The sequence below is a fragment of the Dendrobates tinctorius genome, unplaced genomic scaffold (genome assembly GCF_039654945.1).
Source record: "Dendrobates tinctorius isolate UK_male_01 unplaced genomic scaffold, ASM3965494v1 ptg000077l, whole genome shotgun sequence".
Lineage (NCBI taxonomy): Eukaryota > Metazoa > Chordata > Amphibia > Anura > Dendrobatidae > Dendrobates > Dendrobates tinctorius.
In genome coordinates, this window is record NW_027361745.1 from 6,622,603 (window position 1) to 6,645,309 (window position 22,707).

At 44.2% G+C, this 22,707-nt stretch overlaps 1 protein-coding gene across 1 annotated transcript in view; it reads right to left on the reverse strand.

The window, feature by feature from the left end:
- The window catches only part of LOC141096665 (vomeronasal type-2 receptor 26-like), a 101,444-nt gene extending 87,338 nt beyond the window's left edge, over nucleotides 1–14,106 (reverse strand). Inside the window, exons 1-2 of the mRNA XM_073583378.1 lie at nucleotides 14,102–14,106; nucleotides 13,554–13,845 (exon numbers count right to left, since the gene is read on the reverse strand). Coding sequence (XP_073439479.1) covers nucleotides 13,554–13,845; nucleotides 14,102–14,106 — 297 coding nt within the window. The remainder of the gene's footprint in view (nucleotides 1–13,553; nucleotides 13,846–14,101) is intronic.
- Nucleotides 14,107–22,707: the final 8,601 nt, after the last annotated feature.

The following is a 22,707-nucleotide window of genomic DNA, read 5'->3' on the forward strand; positions in this document are numbered from 1 at the left end:
TGTCCGAGGACAAGCTTGATTTCCTGATAGATGGCTCCGAAAACTGGGACATATGAACCGGTTTAAGGAGGGCCACGTGGAAGGTGTCAGTGACACCCAGGTGTGGAGGAAGGGCCAGATGGTAGACCACAGGGTTAACCTGCTCAAGGACCTTGAAGGGACCTATAAAGCGAGGCACAGTCTTAAAGGGCTCAATGCGTAGCCTGATATTACAGGTGGAGAGCCAAACTAGGTCGCCAGGAGCAAAGGTCGGAGCGGGGCGCCGGTGAGCATCGGCTGAAACCCTCATTCTATCCTTGGAGGCCTGGATGGCATCCTGTGTGCAGTCCCAAATGTCACGTACCTCCACCGCTCAGTCTGCCACCCTAGAGTTGGTGGAAGACACGGGCATGGGCACAGGAACCCGCGGATGCTGGCTGTAGATAAGGAGAAATGGGGTTTGTCCGGTGGAATCGGCTACGGCGTTGTTCAGCGCATACTCTGCCCATGGTGGCAAGGACACCCAGTCATCCTGCCTGGTTGAAACAAAAAGCCGCAGGTATGTAACCAAAGTCTGGTTGGCCCTCTCTACCAACCAATTCGTCTCTGGATGGTAAGCTGAAGAGAGATTCAGCTCAAGGCTGAATAACAGACAAAGCTCTCTCCAGAACCCAGACGCAAACTGGGGACCCCGATCGCGGACAATTTTGTCTGGCATACCATGTAAGCGGAAAACATGCTTTATAAACAACGCCACTAAGGCCCGTGCAGACGGTACCTGAGAGAGAGGTACTAGGTGCACCATTTTGAAGAAATGGTCAGTGACTACCCAGATGACGGTGCAGCCACGAGACTTGGGTAAGCCCAACACGAAGTCCATTATGACCATTTCCCAGGGCATGTCTGCCACCGATAGAGGGTAAAGTAACCCAGCAGACCGTTGCCGAGGAGACCGATTCCTGGTGCAGGAGACACACGTCTGAATATAGTCTCTGACGTCACGGGCCATATGCAGCCACCAGTATGTCTGCTCCAGGAGCTCAGATGTCCTCTTGGTCCCAAAATGTCCACCCACCCTGGACGAATGAGCCGAAGAGAGAACCTCCGGCCGCAATTTAGATGGAACAAAAGTCTTGCCAGGGGGCATAGACTCTAGCGAAACCGGGGCCACAGTCCTCAGGCTCTCTGGAGGGACAATTAACTGAGGCTCCTCTGATGATGATGATGTTGATGACACTACGGAGCGGGAGAGATCGTCGGCCCGAATGTTCTTCTCCCCAGAGAGAAAATGGAGGGTGAAATGGAACTGGGAGAAGAACAGAGACCATCTAGCCTGGCAGGAATTTAGCCGCTGGGCAGTTTGCAAATAAACTAAATTTTTGTGGTCAGTGTAAACTTGGAAGCGATAGCGAGCCCTCTCAAGGAGGTGTCTCCTTTCAGAAAAGGCCAATTTCATGGCTAGCAACTCCCTGTCCCCAATGAAATAGTTCCTCTCTGCCAGTGAGAAGTTCTTGGAAAAGAAGAAGCAAGGATGCTTCCGACTTTGAGCATTCTTTTGGAACAGGACTGCTCCAGCAACGACGGACAAGGCATCCACGTCTAAAATAAATGGCTTATCCACATTGGGGCGATGTAAAATGAGAGCTCTAGCGAAGTGAGACTTGATGGAGAGGAAGGCCTTGGAGACCTCCTCTGACCACAATTTAGGATTCATTCCCTTCTTGGTGAGGGCAACCAAGGGAGCTACCAAAGTCGAGAAGTGCGGGATGAATTGGCGGTAGTAGTTAATAAATCCCATAAAGCGCTGCACCGCTTTGAGGGAGTGAGGCTCCTGCCAATCCATCACCACCTGTAGTTTGGCAGGATCGATGGCCAACCCCTGGGCCAAGATGATATAGCCCAGCAAAGGCAAGGACTCCTGCTCAAACACACACTTCTCCAACTTGGCATAAGAGGGAGTTTGCCCGTTGGAGATGAAAGACTTTGCAAACCTCCCTCCGGTGGGAGCCTATATATGTTTTTAAACAGTTTTTTTTTTATTTTTCATTATATTAGTTGGAAAGGTTGAGGGAAAGAGAGGGGGAGGGAAAGAGAGGGAGGAGGGGGAAAAGAGGAGACTGGGGAAGAAAGGGAAAAAGAGGGGGATAAAAACTAGAAAACCAGAATAACATTTTCAAATAGACCTATTTGGTCAAAATAACAGTCCAATCATTTAATCATACAGAAGGATCAGCCGGTCCGGAATTGGTCGTTCCACACTTTCCATTTCTTGAGGTATCTCTCGATACCGTTGTTACTGATAGCTGATCTCCTCTCAGTATTGCTATGTTGGTGTATTTTTTCGAGTACATCGACAAATCTGGGAGAGTCCTGTTTCTTCCACCATTGCGCTATTTCATTCTTTATTACCAAAAAAAGTGTATAATTATGTACTTTGTTTTGGGGGTTTTTCCACCCAAGTCCAGAGAGAGCAAAGCTCTCTGTGGAGTAATAAGGAAGTCTTCTTCAAATGACTTTATATGCCTTGAGGCTTCAGCCCATAGGGTTTTAAATTTAGGACATCCCCGAAACAAATAATACAAGTTTCCAATTTGAGTGCATCCCCTCCAATACAACGGGGAATGTTCCTTATTTATGTGCGCGAGCCTTGATGGAGTATAATACCACCTGGATAATATCTTGAAATAAGATTCTTGCAAAGAGGCAGATATGCTAGACGAGTAAGTGGATCTGGTAGCGATGTCCCATTGCTCTGTAGAAAGGCTTACCTGAAGTTCCGATTGCCATCTCTTCATGTAGGGATTTTTACGATTAATGTTATCATTATTGAGACATCTGTATATGCTATTTAGACACCACCTAATTTTTTGTGTTACATAGTAACAAAGTCAGATTCTCGACATTCAATGAGTAGCCTTTCAGTAGTTTATGGACGCCTTCCTTGATTAAGAGAAAGGGGATCAGTTCTGATGCAGGTAGCTTATATTTTTGCTTGATCTTACTGAATGTCAGAAGCTTTGATTCATTGAAGATGTTATGGGGGGGATGCATTTCCATATTGGGTTCGGAATTTGTGAGGTATTTAAGGCAAATTTGGCCAAGACCGGACAATGGTCTGACACAGATTTTTTAATATTTCAATTTTTTTAATTTGTTTAGCGTAAAGACGTTGGTAATAATAAGATCTATTCGTGATGATGTCATGTGGACGTCAGAATAGTGAGTGAATTCAACGGAGGATGTGTTGAGGCATCTGATGATGTTGTAATGTTCATTCTGGATTAACCAGTTCCTGAGTGTGGGGGGGGCCTTGTGGCGAACCAACGATGAGGAATCCAACTGGTCATCGGGTACGATATTAAAATCTCCTGCCCAAATGGTGTCTCCAGATCTGACTTTCTCAACCTTTTTATTTAGTCTATTCAGAAATGAGATGGGTTTTTTTGGTGCATATACATTAACCAGTGTACAAAGTCTGTCATTTATCTTACATATGAGGATGTGGAACCTTCCAAGTTCATCTGAAACCTCTTTTATGAGCTTAAATGGGACATCGCTAATTACCAGGGTCACCACCCCTGCCTTACTGGATGAATATAGGGATTTGAATGTGTGTGCGTATTTCTTGTGTTGAAGGTTTGGGCACCTATCCTTTGCGAGCTTCACCTCCTGCAGACAGACGACATTGGCGCGTAAACGGATTAATTCTCTCCGTATATAAGATCTTTTATTTGGGCTATTAAGTCCTCTCACATTGTATGTTAGGACTTACATGTAACTTCTGCAGGAACAAGCAGATAAATATAATTAACAAAACAGTACGAACAGATCAATAATGAATTTTGACCTAATAATTGCAGTCAAATACTAACTGCAGTTTCTCCTGGAGGACTTAATATAAGATTAAGTCTCAACTAGAACAGGGGGAAAAAAAGAAAGTTTATGGCATAGATCTAGTCAAGACTACATAAGTATCGAGGCAGGTCTTGTTTTGTTTCCTCAGTCTTTGTCTCTATAGTCGAGCTCCTCTTCTAGGAATTTAATAAATCTGACACCCTCTTGAGGAGTAAGGATTGGATTATCTTTACCTTTATTGCAAACTATTATTTTAGTGGGGAAGCCCCACTTGTATAAAATCCGATATTCTCTCAATTTGGTCGTAACATCTTTAAATGCCTTTCTGGAGTCAATCGTAGCTTTAGAGGAGTCAGCAAATATTTTTACATCTTTGAAAGGATCAGGAAGGGAGCCTTTCTCTCGGGCACTCATAAGAACCCTATCCTTTGTTTCAAAAAAATGCACCTTCATAATTGTGTCTCTAGGTTTATCTGGGGCTACTCCTCTGGGTTTTGGGAGGTGGTGAATACGATCCAATTTAAGATCTAGCTCCGAAAGGTTCGGAACCAGTTTTTTGAAGAGATCCTTAGTATAGTTTGGGAGTTCCCCTTGTGGAACGGACTCAGAAAATCCCCTTATTTTGAGATTCTCCGATTGGAGGCAGAAATTTTGTTTGGTAAAGAAGGAATTATCTCTCAATTTTTTTGAGGCCATTCTCAATTTTTTCCATTTTTTTATTAATATTGGCGCAAGTTTCTTTAATAATTTTGTTCTGTTGTTCAAATCCCAGTTTAACTGATTCGTTAAAGGATATAAATAGGTTAGCAAGGAAATCTTCTTTGACAACTGTATTAGAGCCTACAAAGGCTTTTAGGTCTGGAGAAGAAAAAGGGATATCAGTATTTTGTGCCGTTTCTGTATGAAGCTTTTTTGCTATTTGTCTATTGGGACTCAGATTGGGGGAATAATCCTCCGATTGGTCATCTGAGTCACTGTTAAGGAGATCTGTCTTTTTTCCCACATAATCTGTTCCTCTTCTTTTATGTGAAATAGAGGTGTCAATGTTGTCACCTATGGGCTTGTTTAGTTTTAGCGTTCTGGCAGTACCCTTATTGTTTTCTTTGAGAGGAAATGAGGAGATGGGTAATTTTGAAGGAGGGGTACCCTTATTGGACCCCTCCTTCGAAACTTTACTATTTAATGGGGTATGTTTAGTTAGTCTTTGATCTTGAGTTCCTGGTTTCAAAGGGGATCTGCTTCTGCCTGGGCTTAGTAGATCGGGCAGATCTTCTATAGACTTGGTCTGTCTAATTTGGAAGGATCTCAAATTATTTTCTCGTTTTGATGTACTCATTTTGTGACTGGATAATATGACCAGAGTTTAAATAGTTAGCAACAATTTAGAGTTCAAGGCAATGTTATGTTGATAGGGTATATTAACTATCCTATTACACTGTCTACCACACAGCTATAGGTACCTAAGAGTTAAATACATAAAATTTAAATTCTGTTGAGAAAATGATTATATACAGCTATTCTTAAACCGAGGGCTAAGGCAATTATATGATGAACAAATGACAACAGCTTGCATATACGCTACTATAAAACAAATAAGAAGTTCTCTTCCAGGAGAATAATTCTTTTCCCCTACATCCTAGGGGGGTGACAGGTATTCCTAATGACTCTCTTTGAGTGTCCCACTTCAGTTTCTTCTGGTTCCTTTTTAGGCGTAATCAGGCAGACCAAATCTACATTTAAACCTTTAATGTATAGATTGGATGTGTCTCCAATAGAGCTTCTTATATTCAATAAAGGCAGATATAGAAGGACCCCTTATTAAGAGTTAACAAAACTGCAAATGAAAGTCAGGGAAGTCTCTCCTTCAGACGATATCCTTTTGCAGGTCTCAAGCCAGCCTCAAGCTGATTTATAACACCGCAAAATCCTATGTTGCTTGAAAGTACTTGAACTTTGTATAATTCCATAGGGTATCTCTATAAGAACCAGGACCCCTAGGAACTTCCATGAAATAAGCAGCAGAGAGGCCACAGATAGCCTTTTTGCTGAGGAGCTATTTAAGCATGCAGGGGAGGGATCTCTGTCCAGCAACCAGAGACCACCGACTCTTTCCTTGCTTTAAAACTGGGAATATCCGTGATTTCTCTATAAGGCAGGGTTTTCTGAAGAGTTTAGGGGTTATTAACATTCACCCCTGACCAGCACTGGCCTAAAATTCGGCTCTTAGAGCTATTCAAAGCTTCAATACCTGCGGCGTCGCGCTGGATCCCTCCACCGGTTACTGATTCAAAAGAGTCCCAGTGGCGTTTCTTCTGCAACGTCTAGTTGCGATCAGCCGGTTATGTTCTCAGAAGAGTCCTGGTGGCATCTCAGTAGCGTCACAGCGTCACCGATTTGTGATCCTAAGTTGCGATCGCGGCTTGAACAGAGAAGCAGCAAAGATCTCGGAGGTTACAAATTGACCCCAAATACATAGAGGGATGCTGGCGTACCTTATTATCTTCTCTGCTTTGTCCGCAGGTCCTATTTATTTCCTCTGTTTTGTCCGATGATCCATTGAGGCAAGGAAGTTAGGCATCGGATCCTCTTGAGGCCTGCTTCGCTAGGCAATATGCCTCTGCCAACAGGCTCCCTCCTAGGCCTGAGTTCTGAGGCGAGGAAACTACAGATTTCTTTTGTTTATTTTCCCAAAATTGGAATCAAAGGTGACCGGATTGGTCACAAGGCATTCCTATATTAGTGGGGAGCTAAAAGGTTGGCTTCCAGTTGCTTTTAAGTCGCTTTCTGTGTAGTGTTCACTGGAGATCTATACTCCTGCTGCCTACATTACAGGAGTCCAAGGCCACGCCCCCAGGAGTCTATATCTGGAGAGTAGATGAGGATATCATCCAGATATACTACAACCGAGGTGGTGAGCATATCCTGGAAGATGTCATTCACAACATCTTGGAAGATGACAGGAGCATTACAGAGCCCGAAGGGCATCACCAGGTAATCATAATGCCCGTCGCTGGTGTTAAAGGCTGTCTTCCATTCGTCTCCCTCAGCACCCCGCAGACCTATCAAAAAGCTCAGATATCAGGAGCAGCGGGTACTTGTTCTTAACTGTGATGGCGTTAAGACCTCTGTAATCAATGCATGGCCGTAGTTCTCCGTTTTTCTTCTGCACAAAGAAAAACCCCGCCCCTGCAGGTGACGCTGACTTCCTAATAAAGCCCCTTGTCAGATTGTCCCGGATGTACTGAGACATAGCCTCTGACTCCAGGAGAGGAAGAGGATAAACTCGACCCCGAGGAGGCTCAGCGCCCGTCAAGCGGTCAATAGGGCAGTCAAAGGGGCGATGAGGCATAAGGGTCTCCACTGCCCTCTTGGAGAACACATCCGCATAGGGCCAATAGTGCTTGGGAAGAGGGGAAAGATCTGCAGGTACCTCAGTAGTAGCAAACTGAATGCACTCCCTCTGACATCTACCTACACCGGATTTACTCCATCCCAGAATTCTCCCTGAGGACCACTCTATATGAGGGGAGTGATCTCCTGATGAGGAAGACATGGATAAAGTAAAAGGGACGGTCTGATGGGTTATCTGCGATGGTAGTGTCAACCCATTTATCACCAAAATGGTCACTGGCTTGGCGAGCATAACTAGTGGAATTGCGTGCCGTCGGGTGAAGGTAGAAGACATGAAGTTGCCCTCTGCCCTGGAATCCACGCAAATCTCTACCATATGGGTGGATTGACCAATGTTAACTGTCCCCTTAAATGTATGTTTAGAAGAAGGCGCCGCTGCGTCTAGTGAACCAGCTCAAAAGGACACTAAACGAGGACGTTCCTCCAAACGCCGAGAACATCTGGAGGTGAGATGTCCTGACTGCCAGCAGATGTAACAAACCATGAGAGCACGAGCGGTCTGGGACTTAGAACCCACTCGCGACACCTCCATGGCCTCATGTGATTCGGACGCCTGGCCAGGAGATTCCAGTGGTTCGGCGAAGGAGGGAGCCAGCCGAAACCTCCGCTAACACTGGGCTCGCTCCAAACCCCCGCTCACTAAAACGAAAGTCGATGTGAGTGTAAACTGCTATAAGCTCCTCCAGTGTGGTGGGAATCTCCCTGGTGGCCAGGGCATCCTTCACATGATCAGCCAGACCCCTCCAAAAAAACAGAATGAGGACTTTATCCGGCCACTCCAATTCAGATGCTAGGGTCCGGAAGTGGACGGCAAAATGGCTGACCATGGACGTACACTGTGTCGATGCCAGCAGTTGGAGAGTTGTATCGTGGGTGACCCGAGGTGCCAAAAAGACCTGTTTCAGCGTGTTCAGAAACTGCGGAGCACTCTGAACCACACGATCATTGCGCTCCCACAACGGTGTGGCCCACTCCAATGCCTTGTCCGACAAGAGGGATATTATGAATACCACCTTGGCCTGCTCTGAAGGAAAACGTGCTGTCAGGAGCTCAAGGTGTATTGCACACTGGCTCACGAATCCTCTACAAGACTAGCTATCGCGAGAAAACTTATCTGGCAGCGGGATGGGGGATAATGCCGGAACAGGGATGGCAGTGGACAACGCAGCTGCAGCCACGCTAGCGGCCTGAGCAGCAACTGTGGTAACATCCACAGCTGTAGTTGTGCACTCAAGAGCCACCAACCTACCCTCCAGCTGCTGGATGTACCGCTGCAGTCGCTATTCATCCGCCATAACTAGTCAGGCCCTGGCGCTAATATAATATTAAGTACACAAACTAAGATAACCAGAGTGTAATGACCCTAATGGCCACCGGGGGGAAAACTACAACTGAAATCACCACAGTGCAATGACCATAATTGCCACCGGGGGCAAAACCACCTTTGGCACACAGCCAAGTGGAAATAAAAAGGTTACTTTGTGCATTTACTCTCTCAGATCCAACCTGGATCGTGACAGTACCCTTCCCTTAATAAGGGGCCTCTGGACCCTCAAGACCACACCTCATCAGGGAACCACCTACAGTGGAGATGCCTATGGTGTTGGACCCGGTTGGAGGAAAAGATGCACGCAGGTGATAAGCTCTGTTGCTAGGAGCGTACGCAACAGAGCAAAGCTAAGTGGTGTTTCCCCTGTTTTGTCACTTTTCCTTATGTGTGTTTAGTGCAGTGGTGGGATTAGTTTCCGCACCGACCAATTCCGTAGTGAGGGTTTAGGTGCAGGGCGAGCTAGGGTTAAAAGGTATCCTGATCGTCGCCCCGTGCGTAACCGCCCTAGGGAATGTTAGGAGTGTAGAGACACTGACTCAGGGGAGTGCAGGAGGTCTCCACGTCCCTATTCTCTATCGCAGGGCCACCATTGTTATTGTTACCCAGGTTTTCCCTTTCCCTTTGTCTTATTGTATTAGTTACCGGCCTGCGGGTCGCGTCACATAGGACAATCACACGTGCCGCGTCCTGTTGTATCAGTTACCGGCCGGCTGCCCGTGTCACTCAGGACGGGGCACGTGACACTGCCACCACCAGAGGGAGCCCAGAAAGAGAACTCATAACTCCTCTGTCAGCACACCCAGCTCCCTCACTATAAACCAGAGGCAGACCAGAAAATGTGTTCACAACAGTGAGCACTGGTGTATAGACACAGGACTCTACCTCTGAGACACAGGGTTAGAGTCCGTCTAGTCACACTAGTGCTCAGCACCACAACAGTGGTGCCAAAAAGAATCAAATTAAGTAAACAAAAGTGCACTATGTGCAAACAGCACTGCTCTTGTGGACACCACTAACCACCCGGATCAAAGGAGGAGAGCGCTAGACTAGCGCACAGCGTCGCACTGGCGGATGCAGCGGCTTAATCCGGTACTGAAGGAGCCCAGCTCTGGACTGCGCCATATGGCGCTGAGTAAGGTGCTGAGATATTGAAGCACTGTGGTGCAGACCAAGCCACTAGTAGGCACTGACTCTCACCAGATACATGCACTCACACAATGTACAATAAGAGTCTATACTAGCGCATGGCCGAACAGCCATGTGGCTCTTTTATAGCGACGTCCTTCGGGGACCTTCCCAGTAGTGGATCAATCCGAGCAGGAACGGGACCTGCGCATGTGACCTCCGGCCTCCAATAAGAGGTCGTCCCACCGGCATGCTCAGTACCCAAAAGACAGGACTTAGTCCCAGAAGTGTCTACTTGCTGCTGACTCAAGGATGGAGTTATAGCAAAGCCAGAAAAAGCAACAAGATGCCTAGCATCAGCCTGGCAAGACGTCTGGACTGAAGTCTTTGCTGAGCATGAATCTGCGGCTGCAGAGGAATGAGAGACTGCAGAGGACATAGCTCAAGATTCCCCCTGTGCAGTGGGCAAAATTTGTTGCTTAACAGAGGGTATCTTGGTTTTCTCTAATTGTGGCAGTTTTTATGGCATTCTTTACATGACTGTTCCTCTGCCCTTCAGGGTATGTTATCTCCAGGATCTTTGACCCCCTGCTGCCTTGTGTCTCTGGCTCTCTATTAGCATTTACTTTGTTCTGTTTCTTTTGTTCCAAATTAACATTTTCCATTTTTATAATTCTAATTCTTATTTCTGATAATTTTAAGTTCTAGCAGTGTGTTGAGGCTGAGGATGGTCCTACCTGAAGGTTCTTGCTGTCCTCTGGATGTCAGACCTGGTGCTGCCTGGAGGTTGCTGTCTGTCCTCCAGGAGATTCTTGTTTTGTCCCTTAAAGCTTATTTTTCCTCCTTTTTCATAAAAATCTTTAGTTCGGCTCCGTCCTGCTCACTTCTGTATTCCACGGGGATGAATTTTTCCAAGTTGTGTCCTAAAGTTTCCTCATTACAAGGTGTAAAGTGATGAAAATTCAGGAGCTCATGTTCAGTGCTGCTTACTCCTGGAATGGTGGGCGGGTACATTATACTAATTTCAGTAGTTATACTATATTGAAATTGATTTCACTTTGTCTGCCACTAATTTTTGGAAATGTGTAGACTCCTTGTTGGGTCTCCTTCATGTCTGTTGCCTGTAGCAGTAGGCCTCTGAGACCGGCAATCCTCCACCTCCTTTGAGTTAATTGCTCATGTTATTATCCTTACATTTTTCTGACAATAGTAGTCTACAAAATTGATTTTGTGCCATCTGGGAGTGGATGAGCATAAAAGCAGGTTGAGCTGTTGCATGAGGTATCGGGGCTCCCAGGACAGCAGGCCTACACATACCTCACCCACCTCGTAGATGATCATAATCCCAACCAAACACTGAAATATTCGCTCATCTCCAGTCTCCACACTCTGTAATGTCTGATATTATTTGTACATGGACCACTGAATTATAAAGAGCTGTGAATTTTATTGGTGCCATATAAATAAAATCATTATTTTCCGTTTTGCTTATTTCAATCACTTTCTCCTTTACATCCTGGATGAATAAAGAACCAATATTGATGTTTCCATATGTAACAGATAACTTTACATGGGGAATCTTTCCTTTCTCTAGTGACTCCACAGAACATGAGATGATGGTGTAGAAGGTGTGCTGTGCTTACTAACATTACTGATTTATCACAGATATTACAGATATTATTAGAGAATAATTATTCAATCATATTGTCGGGGTCGTAAACGACAATGAATCCTCATTCACCAGTCATTCCAAATCATTGTGCGAGCGCAAAACATCTGGTACCGATTAAGAATGACTCAGACACGCAGCTGATTCAGTCTTAGCTAATGTCCCGCATCCACACCTGTCAGGAGCAGTACAACAACTGGCTTTTATTTACAAATACACAATACTATATTGAGTGTTAGGGGAAGGCGTGCATTAGGCGGGGTTTATGCAGTATACAGTGGGGAAAAAAAGTATTTAGTCAGTCAGCAATAGTGCAAGTTCCACCACTTAAAAAGATGAGAGGCGTCTGTAATTTACATCATAGGTAGACCTCAACTATGGGAGACAAACTGAGAAAAAAAAATCCAGAAAATCACATTGTCTGTTTTTTTTTCATTTTATTTGCATATTATGGTGGAAAATAAGTATTTGGTCAGAAACAAAATTTCATCTCAATACTTTGTGATATATCCTTTGTTGGCAATGACAGAGGTCAAACGTTTTCTGTAAGTCTTCACAAGGTTGCCACACACTGTTGTTGGTATGTTGGCCCATTCCTCCATGCAGATCTCCTCTAGAGCAGTGATGTTTTTGGCTTTTCGCTTGGCAACACGGACTTTCAACTCCCTCCAAAGGTTTTCTATAGGGTTGAGATCTGGAGACTGGCTAGGCCACTCCAGGACCTTGAAATGCTTCTTACGAAGCCACTCCTTCGTTGCCCTGGCGGTGTGCTTTGGATCATTGTCATGTTGAAAGACCCAGCCACGTTTCATCTTCAATGCCCTTGCTGATGGAAGGAGGTTTGCACTCAAAATCTCACGATACATGGCCCCATTCATTCTTTCATGTACCCGGATCAGTCGTCCTGGCCCCTTTGCAGAGAAACAGCCCCAAAGCATGATGTTTCCACCACCATGCTTTACAGTAGGTATGGTGTTTGATGGATGCAACTCAGTATTCTTTTTCCTCCAAACACGACAAGTTGTGTTTCTACCAAACAGTTCCAGTTTGGTTTCATCAGACCATAGGACATTCTCCCAAAACTCCTCTGGATCATCCAAATCCTTTCTAGCTAACTTCAGACGGGCCCGGACATGTACAGGCTTAAGCAGTGGGACACGTCTGGCACTGCAGGATCTGAGTCCATGGTGGCGTAGTGTGTTACTTATGGTAGGCCTTGTTACATTGGTCCCAGCTCTCTGCAGTTCATTCACTAGGTCCCCCCGCGTGGTTCTGGGATTTTTGCTCACCGTTCTTGTGATCATTCTGACCCCACGGGGTGGGATTTTGCGTGGAGCACCAGATCGAGGGAGATTATCAGTGGTCTTGTATGTCTTCCATTTTCTAATTATTGCTCCCACAGTTGATTTCTTCACTCCAAGCTGGTTGGCTATTGCAGATTCAGTCTTCCCAGCCTGGTGCAGGGCTACAATTTTGTTTCTGGTGTCCTTTGACAGCTCTTTGGTCTTCACCATAGTGGAGTTTGGAGTCAGACTGTTTGAGGGTGTGCACAGGTGTCTTTTTATACTGATAACAAGTTTAAACAGGTGCCATTACTACAGGTAATGAGTGGAGGAAAGAGGAGACTCTTAAAGAAGAAGTTACAGGTCTGTGAGAGCCAGAAATCTTGATTGCTTGTTTCTGACCAAATACTTATTTTCCACCATAATATGCAAATAAAATGAAAAAAAAACAGACAATGTGATTTTCTGGATTTTTTTTTCTCAGTTTGTCTCCCATAGTTGAGGTCTACCTATGATGTAAATTACAGACGCCTCTCATCTTTTTAAGTGGTGGAACTTGCACTATTGCTGACTGACTAAATACTTTTTTTCCCCACTGTACATCTAGTGTCCAGTCTCTCTCTGATTCGTCAAAACGTCTCCCGATGGTTACTTCTTCTTCACATTCCTGAGTTATCTTTTTTAGGAGAAATGAAACTTAACTTAACTCTTTAGACACTGAATTTAAGTGAAAGTGAACACTGGCAGCCATCTTTAATACAGTTACATTTGCATTAGCAAGCAATTAGGAAAAACTTATTGTTTCACAGTATAAAAATATAAAAGTTATATAAGAAAATATATTTTCACCTTGACAATATTACAACACTTGTACTAAAGAAATGCAGAGAGTGTCCAGTACCTGAGGGTATCCGTATAATCCAAGGATTTGTGCTGCTGCCATAGTGGGAGATGAGTACTGATCACCAACGACACCAACCAGCCGACCACGGCCCATAGAAGAGTAATTCGGTATTATCCCACCTGGGCCAGACAGAAAATGTAACACATGTCGTGCTGCCAGTCGTCCATTAGAGCACGAGTCATAAAGATGATATCCCAGAGTAATATTGGGCAAAATGTCAGGATTCTTGTTGATATTTTCAATGGCAAAAAGAAAAATCAGATAAGATAATATTCTTTGAAAGCTGTCCCTATAAAAGATGAAAAAAAATCTTTATATATATATAAGTATATTTATTATGTGGTGTGACGGGTGGTCGCATGGTGAATGGGAGGTATATGTCACATGGATGGATGCTCCCTGCAATAGAACCCAGAGTATTTTGTTGTTAGTGTACATGAGCACTAATGTGCCTTTTGGTGCACTGGGTCTGGGTTGCGGGTAGCTATGTGAGACGGGAGGGTCTGGCTATCCATATTGCCATTTAGAGAGGATGCGGACTGTACCCCATTTTGCCTGAAGATATGTGTATGTTCTGGACCTGTGGTGAGGCCCTGACCATGTGACCAGCTCATGTGATCCATACCTCACCTACGGGTGTGGTTACAGGGCTATGTAATTGAGGTGTTTAGCAGATGTGAGAGAGTGTGAGGGAGTCTGTCAGAGTGTGGATAGCCTTCCATGTATCCAGGTGGGACACTACAGAGTGGTCTGTGTTCTAAAGAAGGAGAAGCCTTCCTGTGTCTGCAGCTGCAGATAGAGCTCTGCTATGGACATTGCCCTGACCTGTGTGTGCACAGGTCCTGAGGGCACGAAGCCCAGCTAAGGACTGTTTTTGTGTTGCAGTAAGTCTGTTTGCCTTTTGTTCATGCTTCAATGGTTTATGGAGAAAATAAACCAAATGGACTCGTTTTAACCCTGCGTGTGCCAGTGTTTACCTCCAAGACCTGCAAAGTGAGTAAACCCCGTCAACAGACAATGTGGAATGTTACAATTGGTGGAGCATGCTCTGAGCCAGGAGAGCGTATGGTCTGACAGCCGTGTAATGCTGATCGGGGTCAGAAAGAGACTGTATTGGTTATTTGTGGGATACCACTGAGTAGAAGAGGCGTCCGGGAACCTGTGTGGCTGTCACCAACAGGTAGCAGACAGGCGTCTGTGGTATGCTGACCGGGGTCAGGGAAAGACTATATGAGAAGTTGCTAAAGGGTGCCTCTTTAGATAAGAGGTACCCGGGAACCTGTGTTGTCAACACCAGCAGGTAACGGACAGGAATCCATGTTGTACTGACCAGGGTCAGTGAGAAACTGTGTATGTGTGTTTTATTTTTCCTTTTTTCTCTTTTTCTCTGTAAGACCTGAAGGTGATTGCTGTGGCTCAGAGGGGTCATGAAGGTTTTTCCAAGATGGCTTGTGGTGGCTGGGCAGGGCCACGATGGTGACAAGCATCAGGTTGTAACTCGGCGGGGTTACAAAGCTTGCAGTGGATCGGCGGGTACACGAAGTCTGTGGTAGCGGGAGCTGCAGTTGCATGTTGCAGCAAGAGGTTCTGCAGCAGCAGGAGCTGCAGTAGCAGCGGCTTATGAGCGGCATCTGGAGGTGCCAGTGGTTTGTGAATGCAACAGGATCAGTGGCTGTGCCAGTAGGAGCTGGTGATGTATCATAGGAGGACAGTGTAAACCAGGTCACACAAACTATTAAAAGGCCAGTACAAGCCCAGAAAGTCCTAATTGTACTGTGGTACTGTTGGAGCAGATAGACTGCTGTGTACAGACCTCTAGAGGGGACATGGGGAAACCCTGAAAGGGGGTGGTGACCCAAAAGGGGTGGAGAAAACAAGGGGAACAGCTACCTTGGATCTAATCCTTATAAACAGGGAGGAAATGGTTGAGGAGGTAAAAGTGGCTGGGACCGTAGGAGGTAGCGACCATGCTATTTTAGAATTTTGGATAAATAGAGGAGGAAGACCTGTGAAGACTCAGACGTCAAGGTAAGATTTCAGAAAGGCAGATTTTAAGGGATTCAGAAAGAGAATTGGAGGGATCCAATGGCTGGATATCCTTAAAGACAAAAATGTCCAGGAAGGATGGGAAATCTTGAAAAATGAAATTATCAAAGCACAATTGTTAACAATTCCAAAAAGAGGGAAGAATGGGAAGCATTTAAGGAAATCAGGATGGATGAACACAGAACTTAAGCACATGCTAAAAAGGAAGAAAAAAGTTTATAAAATGGAAAGAGGGATGCATATTTAAAGAAGAATATAATGCTATCTGCAGAACCTGCAGGGCACAAATCAGATTAACTAAAGCTGACAATGAATTGAGGCTTGCAAGAGATGTCAAAAGCAATAATAAAGGATTTTGGGGATATGTCAAAAGTAAAACAAAAGTCAAAGATGCTATAGGATTTTTACAGGATGAAAATGATGAAATGGTAAGACAGGATGTTGAGAAGGCCGAACTTTTAAATTCCTATTTTGCATCTGTTTTCTCTCAGAAAGGAAATGTAACATCATCTGTTCTTCACTGTCCTATTAAGGGAATAGAAGAATCCAGGATATCTATAAACAGAAAGATAGTGAGGAAACACTTAGCTAACCTAAATGATTTCATGTCTCCAGGTCCAGATGAATTACACACCAGAGTACTGAAGAAGATAGCAGAAGAAATTTTTGAACCCCTCTCCATAGTCTTTGAAAATTCTTGGAGAACAGGAGAAGTCCCAGAAGACTGGAGAAGAGCAAATGTTGTTCCTATCTTCAAAAAGGGGAAGAAGGTGGACCCAGGCAACTATAGGCCGGTGAGTCTGACTTCTATACCAGGAAAGATCTTTGAACAAATTAATAATCAACATGTATGTCAGTACCTGGATAAGAATGAAGTGATTAAACAGAGTCAGTGTGGGTTTGTAACTAATAAGTCAAGTCAGACTAACTTAATTTCCTTCTATGACGGAATCACTGATTGGATGGATCAAGGAAATGCTGTAGATATAGTATATCTTGACTTCAGCAAAGCATTTGACAAAGTCTCTCATACAATCCTTATTGAAAAAATGACTAAGTATGGAATGGACAAGGCAACTGTTAGGTGGATTCATAACTGGCTTAGTGATCGGACCCAAAGAGTGGTCGTAAATGGCTGCACATCCAGTTGGAAGAATGTCTCAAGTGGGGTACCACATGGCTCTGTCCTGGGCCCTGTATTGTTCAACATCTTTATCAACGATTTAGATGAAGGAATTGAGGGTAAACTGATTAAATTTGCTGATGACACAAAGCTAGGAGGGATAGCTAATACTAGAGAAGAGAGAGGATTCAAAAGATATAAATAAGCTGGAGCAGTGGTCAGCAACTACCAGAATGGTTTTTAACAGGGAAAAATGCAAAGTACTACATATGGGCAATACAAATGAAAAAAGCATATACAGAATGGGAGGAATAGGGCTAAGCAACAGCACATGTGAAAAAGACTTGGGTATACTAATAGATCACAGACTGAATATGAGTCAACAGTGTGATGCAGCAGCAAAAAAGGCAAATGCAATTCTAGGATGTATTAACAGAAGCATACAGTCTAGATCACGTGAAGTCATTATTTCCCTCTACTCCTCTTTGATCAGACCTCATCTGGAATATTGTGTCCAGTTTTGGTCACCACATTTTAAAAAAGGCATCAACAAACTGAAGCAAGTTCAGAAAAGAGCGACCAGAATGGTGACCGGTCTGCAAACCCTGTCTTATGAGGAAAGGTTGCAGGATTTGGGAATGTTTAGTTTGCAAAAGAGAAGACTGAGAGGAGACTTAATAGCTGTCTACAAATATCTAAAGGGCTGTCATATTGTAGAAGGATCATCTTTATTCTCATTTGCACAAGGAAAGAGTAGAAGCAATGGGATGAAGCTGCATGGGAGGAAACACAGATTAAATATTAGAAAAAACTTTTTGACAGTTAGAGTGATCAATGAGTGGAACAGGCTGCCACGAGAAGTGGTGAGTTCTCCTTCAATGGAAGTCTTCAAACAGAGGCTGGACAGACATCTGACTGAGATGATTTAGCAAATCCTGCTTTGAGCAGGGGGTTGGACCACATGGCCCAGGAGGTCCCTTCCAACTCTACGATTCTATGATTCTATGATTCTATGAGTCCCAGAGGGAGGCAGAGTCCCAAAGGGGTTACTTGCCCAAAAAGGGCCAGAGCTTTCAAAAGGGGCAGCGCTGGTTACCTCAGTGGAAATGACTGGGGAACAGTGGTGTTTGTGTCTGACTTTTTCTGAGTGCGGCACATTCTTTCGGGATAATGATGGGCCGCAGGTGTGTACCGTTATGCTACACCGGGAAGGAGTCTCTGGACAGCAGGGTTCAAAGAGTCAGGTGACTCTGACAGGAACTCCTCTCATTTTCTGTCTGATCGAGAAAAAGGTCAAGGTTCGCTGCTTGGCAGAGGAGCGAGATGGAGTTCTCCGAGAGCTCAAGATAAAGGAGACTAATACACTGCTCCAGAAATCCACGGATGACCGAGAAATCAAACTGTTGCGCTCTCCCGAGCTGATCACAATGAAGGAGAGTAGGGGCCTTCACGGAGGAAGAAATCCAGCTGGTGAAGTGCCACGCAGATGGCCATACAAGGGATGCTGATGTCTTGGAAAACTGCGCTGACACTCAGGATGAGGAGGTCCACCAATATATCCAAGAAGGGGAGACTTCACTTTTCAAGTGTATAATAGAGGTACCCGAAGACATGCGAGAAGTGTGTGCCATTGAGGATGTGCATGAGGCCTTTAGGAAGGCTATAGAAGCATGTAGTGTGAACTGGGCACCAGAGACGAAGCAGTTGGTCATTCTGTCAACTACGGAAGTCACAAGGAAGCGGGTGGCTATCCTGAAGGATATGCATCTACAATGCCTCTGTACAGAGCAGATGATCCTGTTGAAGAATAAGGAAGCCGATCAATGTCTAGAGCATGCGAGAATAGTTCAAAGTCAGCGGGGCATTGCAGAAGACATCATTCAAGTGCCCAGACGTCTGGTGAGGAAAGTCATTGGAAGGTTTGGGAAAGTGATGCAGGAGATGGTGAACAGGTCCGGCATGATGAGAGTGAGGATTCCGGCTGATGACAAAGCCCAGGACATGGGTGAAGATGGGATGGTTCCATTCCTCATTGTTGGATCCATGAAGAGCCTTGGGAATATACGGATGCTCCTGGAGTATCGTATGGCCTACCTGAAAGAAGTAGAGCAGCTAAGATTTGAGAGGGAGCAGATCAACAGAGAGCTGCAGGAAATGGAAAGAAGATGGCTGTCACCTTCAACTCGTGGTATAGAAAGGTGAAGAGATTCACTTAAGACTGGGAGTCCTCAAGCTGGAGATAAAAGAATACATAGAGATAAATGGAAGGGCTGCTTTCGGGACCATATAGACCATAGGAAAAATGGCCAGCAGAGAGATGACAGTAGGTGGCCTGATAGAAGTGGAAGAAGTGATGCCTCAGCTAGCTCAGGGCTGAGTGACCTAGGCTGGAGACCCTGTAGAAGATGTGGTGACAAAGAGTCAGTTCAGACAAGAGTTATGGGGGCAAGGGAGTCGCAACACCACACTGACCGCCGGGGATGCGGGTGGTCTGACATGGGCCCATCTGTATCAAAGAACAAGACAGAGTCAGATAATGGACACCTACTGAAGGGTTCAGTAGCAGGGCCTGACTTTGATAGATGATTTGACTGGCAGAGACGACCGAGAAGGATCTCTGGTCGAATAATAGAAAGTGCCAAGCCCCACAGCTTTAGGCAGAGGGGGGAATATGTGGTGTGACGGGTGGTTGCGTGGTTAATGGGAGGTATATGTCACATGAATGGATGCTCCCTGCGATGCAACCCGGAGTATTTTGTTGTTAGTGCACATGAGCACTAATGTGGCGTTTAGTGCACTGGGTCTGGGTTGCGGGTAGCTATGAGAGATGGGAGGGTCTTGCTACCCATATTGCCTCACCTTTGGGTGAGGGTGCGGACTGTACCCCATTTTGCCTGAAGATATGTGTATGTTCAGGACCTGTGGTGAGGCCCTGACCATGTGACCAGCTCATGTGATCCATACCTCACCTATGGGTGTGGTTACTCAGCTATGTAATTGAGGTGTTTAGCAGATGTGAGAGAGTGTGAGGGAGTCTGTCAGAGTGTGGACAGACTTCTATGTGTCCAGGTGGGACACTACAGAGTGGTCTGTGTTCTAAAGAAGGAGAAGCCTTCCTGTGTCTGCAGCTGCAGATAGAGCTCTGCTATGAACATTGCCCTGGCCTGTGCGAGCACAGGACCTGTGGGAACCAAGCCCAGTTAAGGACTGTTTTTGTGTTGCAGTAAGACTGTTTGCCTTTTGTTCATGCTTCTTTGTATACCAGATAGTTTTGATTTGACAGAATTTAAGATTGATTTATTTAAATCCATCAGGAAGATGCATCTGCATAAGCAATTTTTACAAAAAAACCCCATTAACACTCCATTATCAGGGGAGGTGCAATGTGAAGTGGGGCCTTTGGGATTTATGGCAGGAGTAGGTACATTGGCAGAAGTGCATGAAGATGCTGCCCTATTGTTGAGTATCACTGAATCTAGGGGTGACTACCCACAAACGATTTATACACCTTTTTTAGGGGGGGTAACATCACAATATATGTCCCCTGTCTCCCCAGGAAATCTTATTGATTTATTTGAGACATTAGTCATTAAAGATGTAGAGGCATTAGTATATCCCACAGCTCCCTCAAATTTGACAGTGGCAGAGAAGTCAGCATTGAGAGAAATTAGAGAATGGACAGACACAGTGGTGAGACCATCAGATAAAGGAGGGAATACAGTGTTATTGCCGATAGATATGTACCTAGCAGAAGCCCACCGACATCTATCAGATACAGTCACATATACAAAATTGATGGGGGATCCTAGCCACAAATTCATAAAAGATTTGAGGTCTTTACTCAGGCAATATGTTATAAAAAATATTATTTCTGAAAAAAAGGCAGAAAAATTGTTGCCTGATTTTCCTACGCGTCCCCATTGGTACCATGTACCTAAGATACACAAATCCCTATCCTGTCCTCCAGGTCGTCTCATTGTTTCTGGGATAGGATCAGTGACGGAGGCACTTTCACAATATGTAGATTGGCTATTATGGCCATTGCTTATTCAGATCCCTTCCTATATAAGAGACACTAAAGCTTTTCTAGAAGTAATACATGGGTTTGGGTGGGAACCTGGTTTCTTTTTAACATCAATAGATGTAGAAAGTCTCTATACAAGAATTCCTCAACAATTGGGAGTTGACACTATTAGGGAAATTTTAGGTACGACAGGGAAAGAGCAAGGTTTCACAGATTTCGTTTGTGATGCATTGAGTTTTATTCTAACACACAACGCTTTTACTTTTGATTCGAAATGGTATTGTCAAAATGTGGGAACTGCGATGGGCACGCCGGTATCTTGCACATTTGCGAATTTGTTCTTGGGAGCTTTTGAGGAGAAATACGTTTATAATATGCAGAGGTATTTCAGACATATCAGATTATACCTCAGATATGTGGACGACGTGTTCATAATCTGGGAGGGTACAAAAGAGACATTTGTTGAATTTGTTCACTATTTAAATGACATGAATCACATGAACATGGTGTTCACATATAATTTTGGAGGTACCAGATTGGAGTTTCTTGATGTCCTTTTGGAGATCAAGGATGATACTATATGTACATCGGTTTTTAGGAAACCTATAGCCACCAACTCCGTATTGCGGTTTGACAGTTATCACCCCACACATACTGTTAATTCATTACCATATAGTCAATTTTTACGAATATTTCGTGTCAATAATACAGTCGAGGGTCGGGAACGACAATCCAGAGAATTACATGAGAGATTGAGACAACGAGGGTACCCTGACCATTTATTAGATACTACACTTCAAAAAGTGAAATCACAATGGGATGACAATAGGAGATGCATAATAAATCAACAGAGTAAAGAAAGTAAGAAAGAAAAAAGATTTACCTTTTGTTTTCGTTATGGCCCCATGGATAGACAAATCAGATCCGCAATAAGGAAACATTGGCATGTTTTGGAACAAGACAGGGAATTGATTGATATAGTGTCCAGAGGACCTTTGATTTCCAATAGACGCAGTACAAGGATTAGGGACGTTTTAGTCCAGAATCGTTTAATAACTCAACGTGACACATGGTTAAATCAAGGAATACCTAAAGGTAATTATAAATGTGGACAATGTCCCTATTGCAGGTATCATTGTACTGATCGTACACTGCAAATGGGTGCAGATAGACATACGGTGTCCAGCTTTGTTACATGCAAGACTGATCATGTGGTTTATGTTATCTTCTGTACATGTCGGTTTTTTTATATAGGAGAGACAATACGCCCGCTTTATGTTCGATTTCGGGAGCACTTCAAGTCGATAAAATCTGGGAAAGGAGTGCCACGTCTCATTGACCATGTCAGGACTGTACATGGGACGGATCCGGGTGTCCTTACTTTTGCGGGTATTGAAAAAGTGATGTTACCCCCACAAGGGGGGAACTTGCATAAATTATTATTGCAGCGGGAATCGAAATGGATCATGGATACACGGGCGACGGGTCCCGCAAGTTTCAATGATAAAGTAGATATGGCCATTTTTTTTATGATAACTGATTCATATAAAGGTATTTTGCTTAATATCATGAGATTATAACACAAGAATCATGTTTGGGTGGTATATACATTTATGACATTCAGCGTGGTATTTTGCTTGATAAAAAATTCATATAAAATTGGGGCAGTTTATTATTCGCTTAATTTTGTACTACATAGTTAAATTTGTCTTAATCCGTTTTGATCGTGAGAAAATAGTTTTTCTAGGACATTATTATAATATAAATGGCAAAAAGATAGGTGTCAGTGATTTTTATCCTGGTGACAGGAGCTACGGCATAGTTGCAATATATCATAATTATATTATATTTAATGGGAGCACATATTTGGTCCGGAATAGATTATCCAGAAGAGTTAACTTAATTATAGGGGTTAACCAGTAATACTGATAATGATTTATTGATCCTTGTAATCTTTG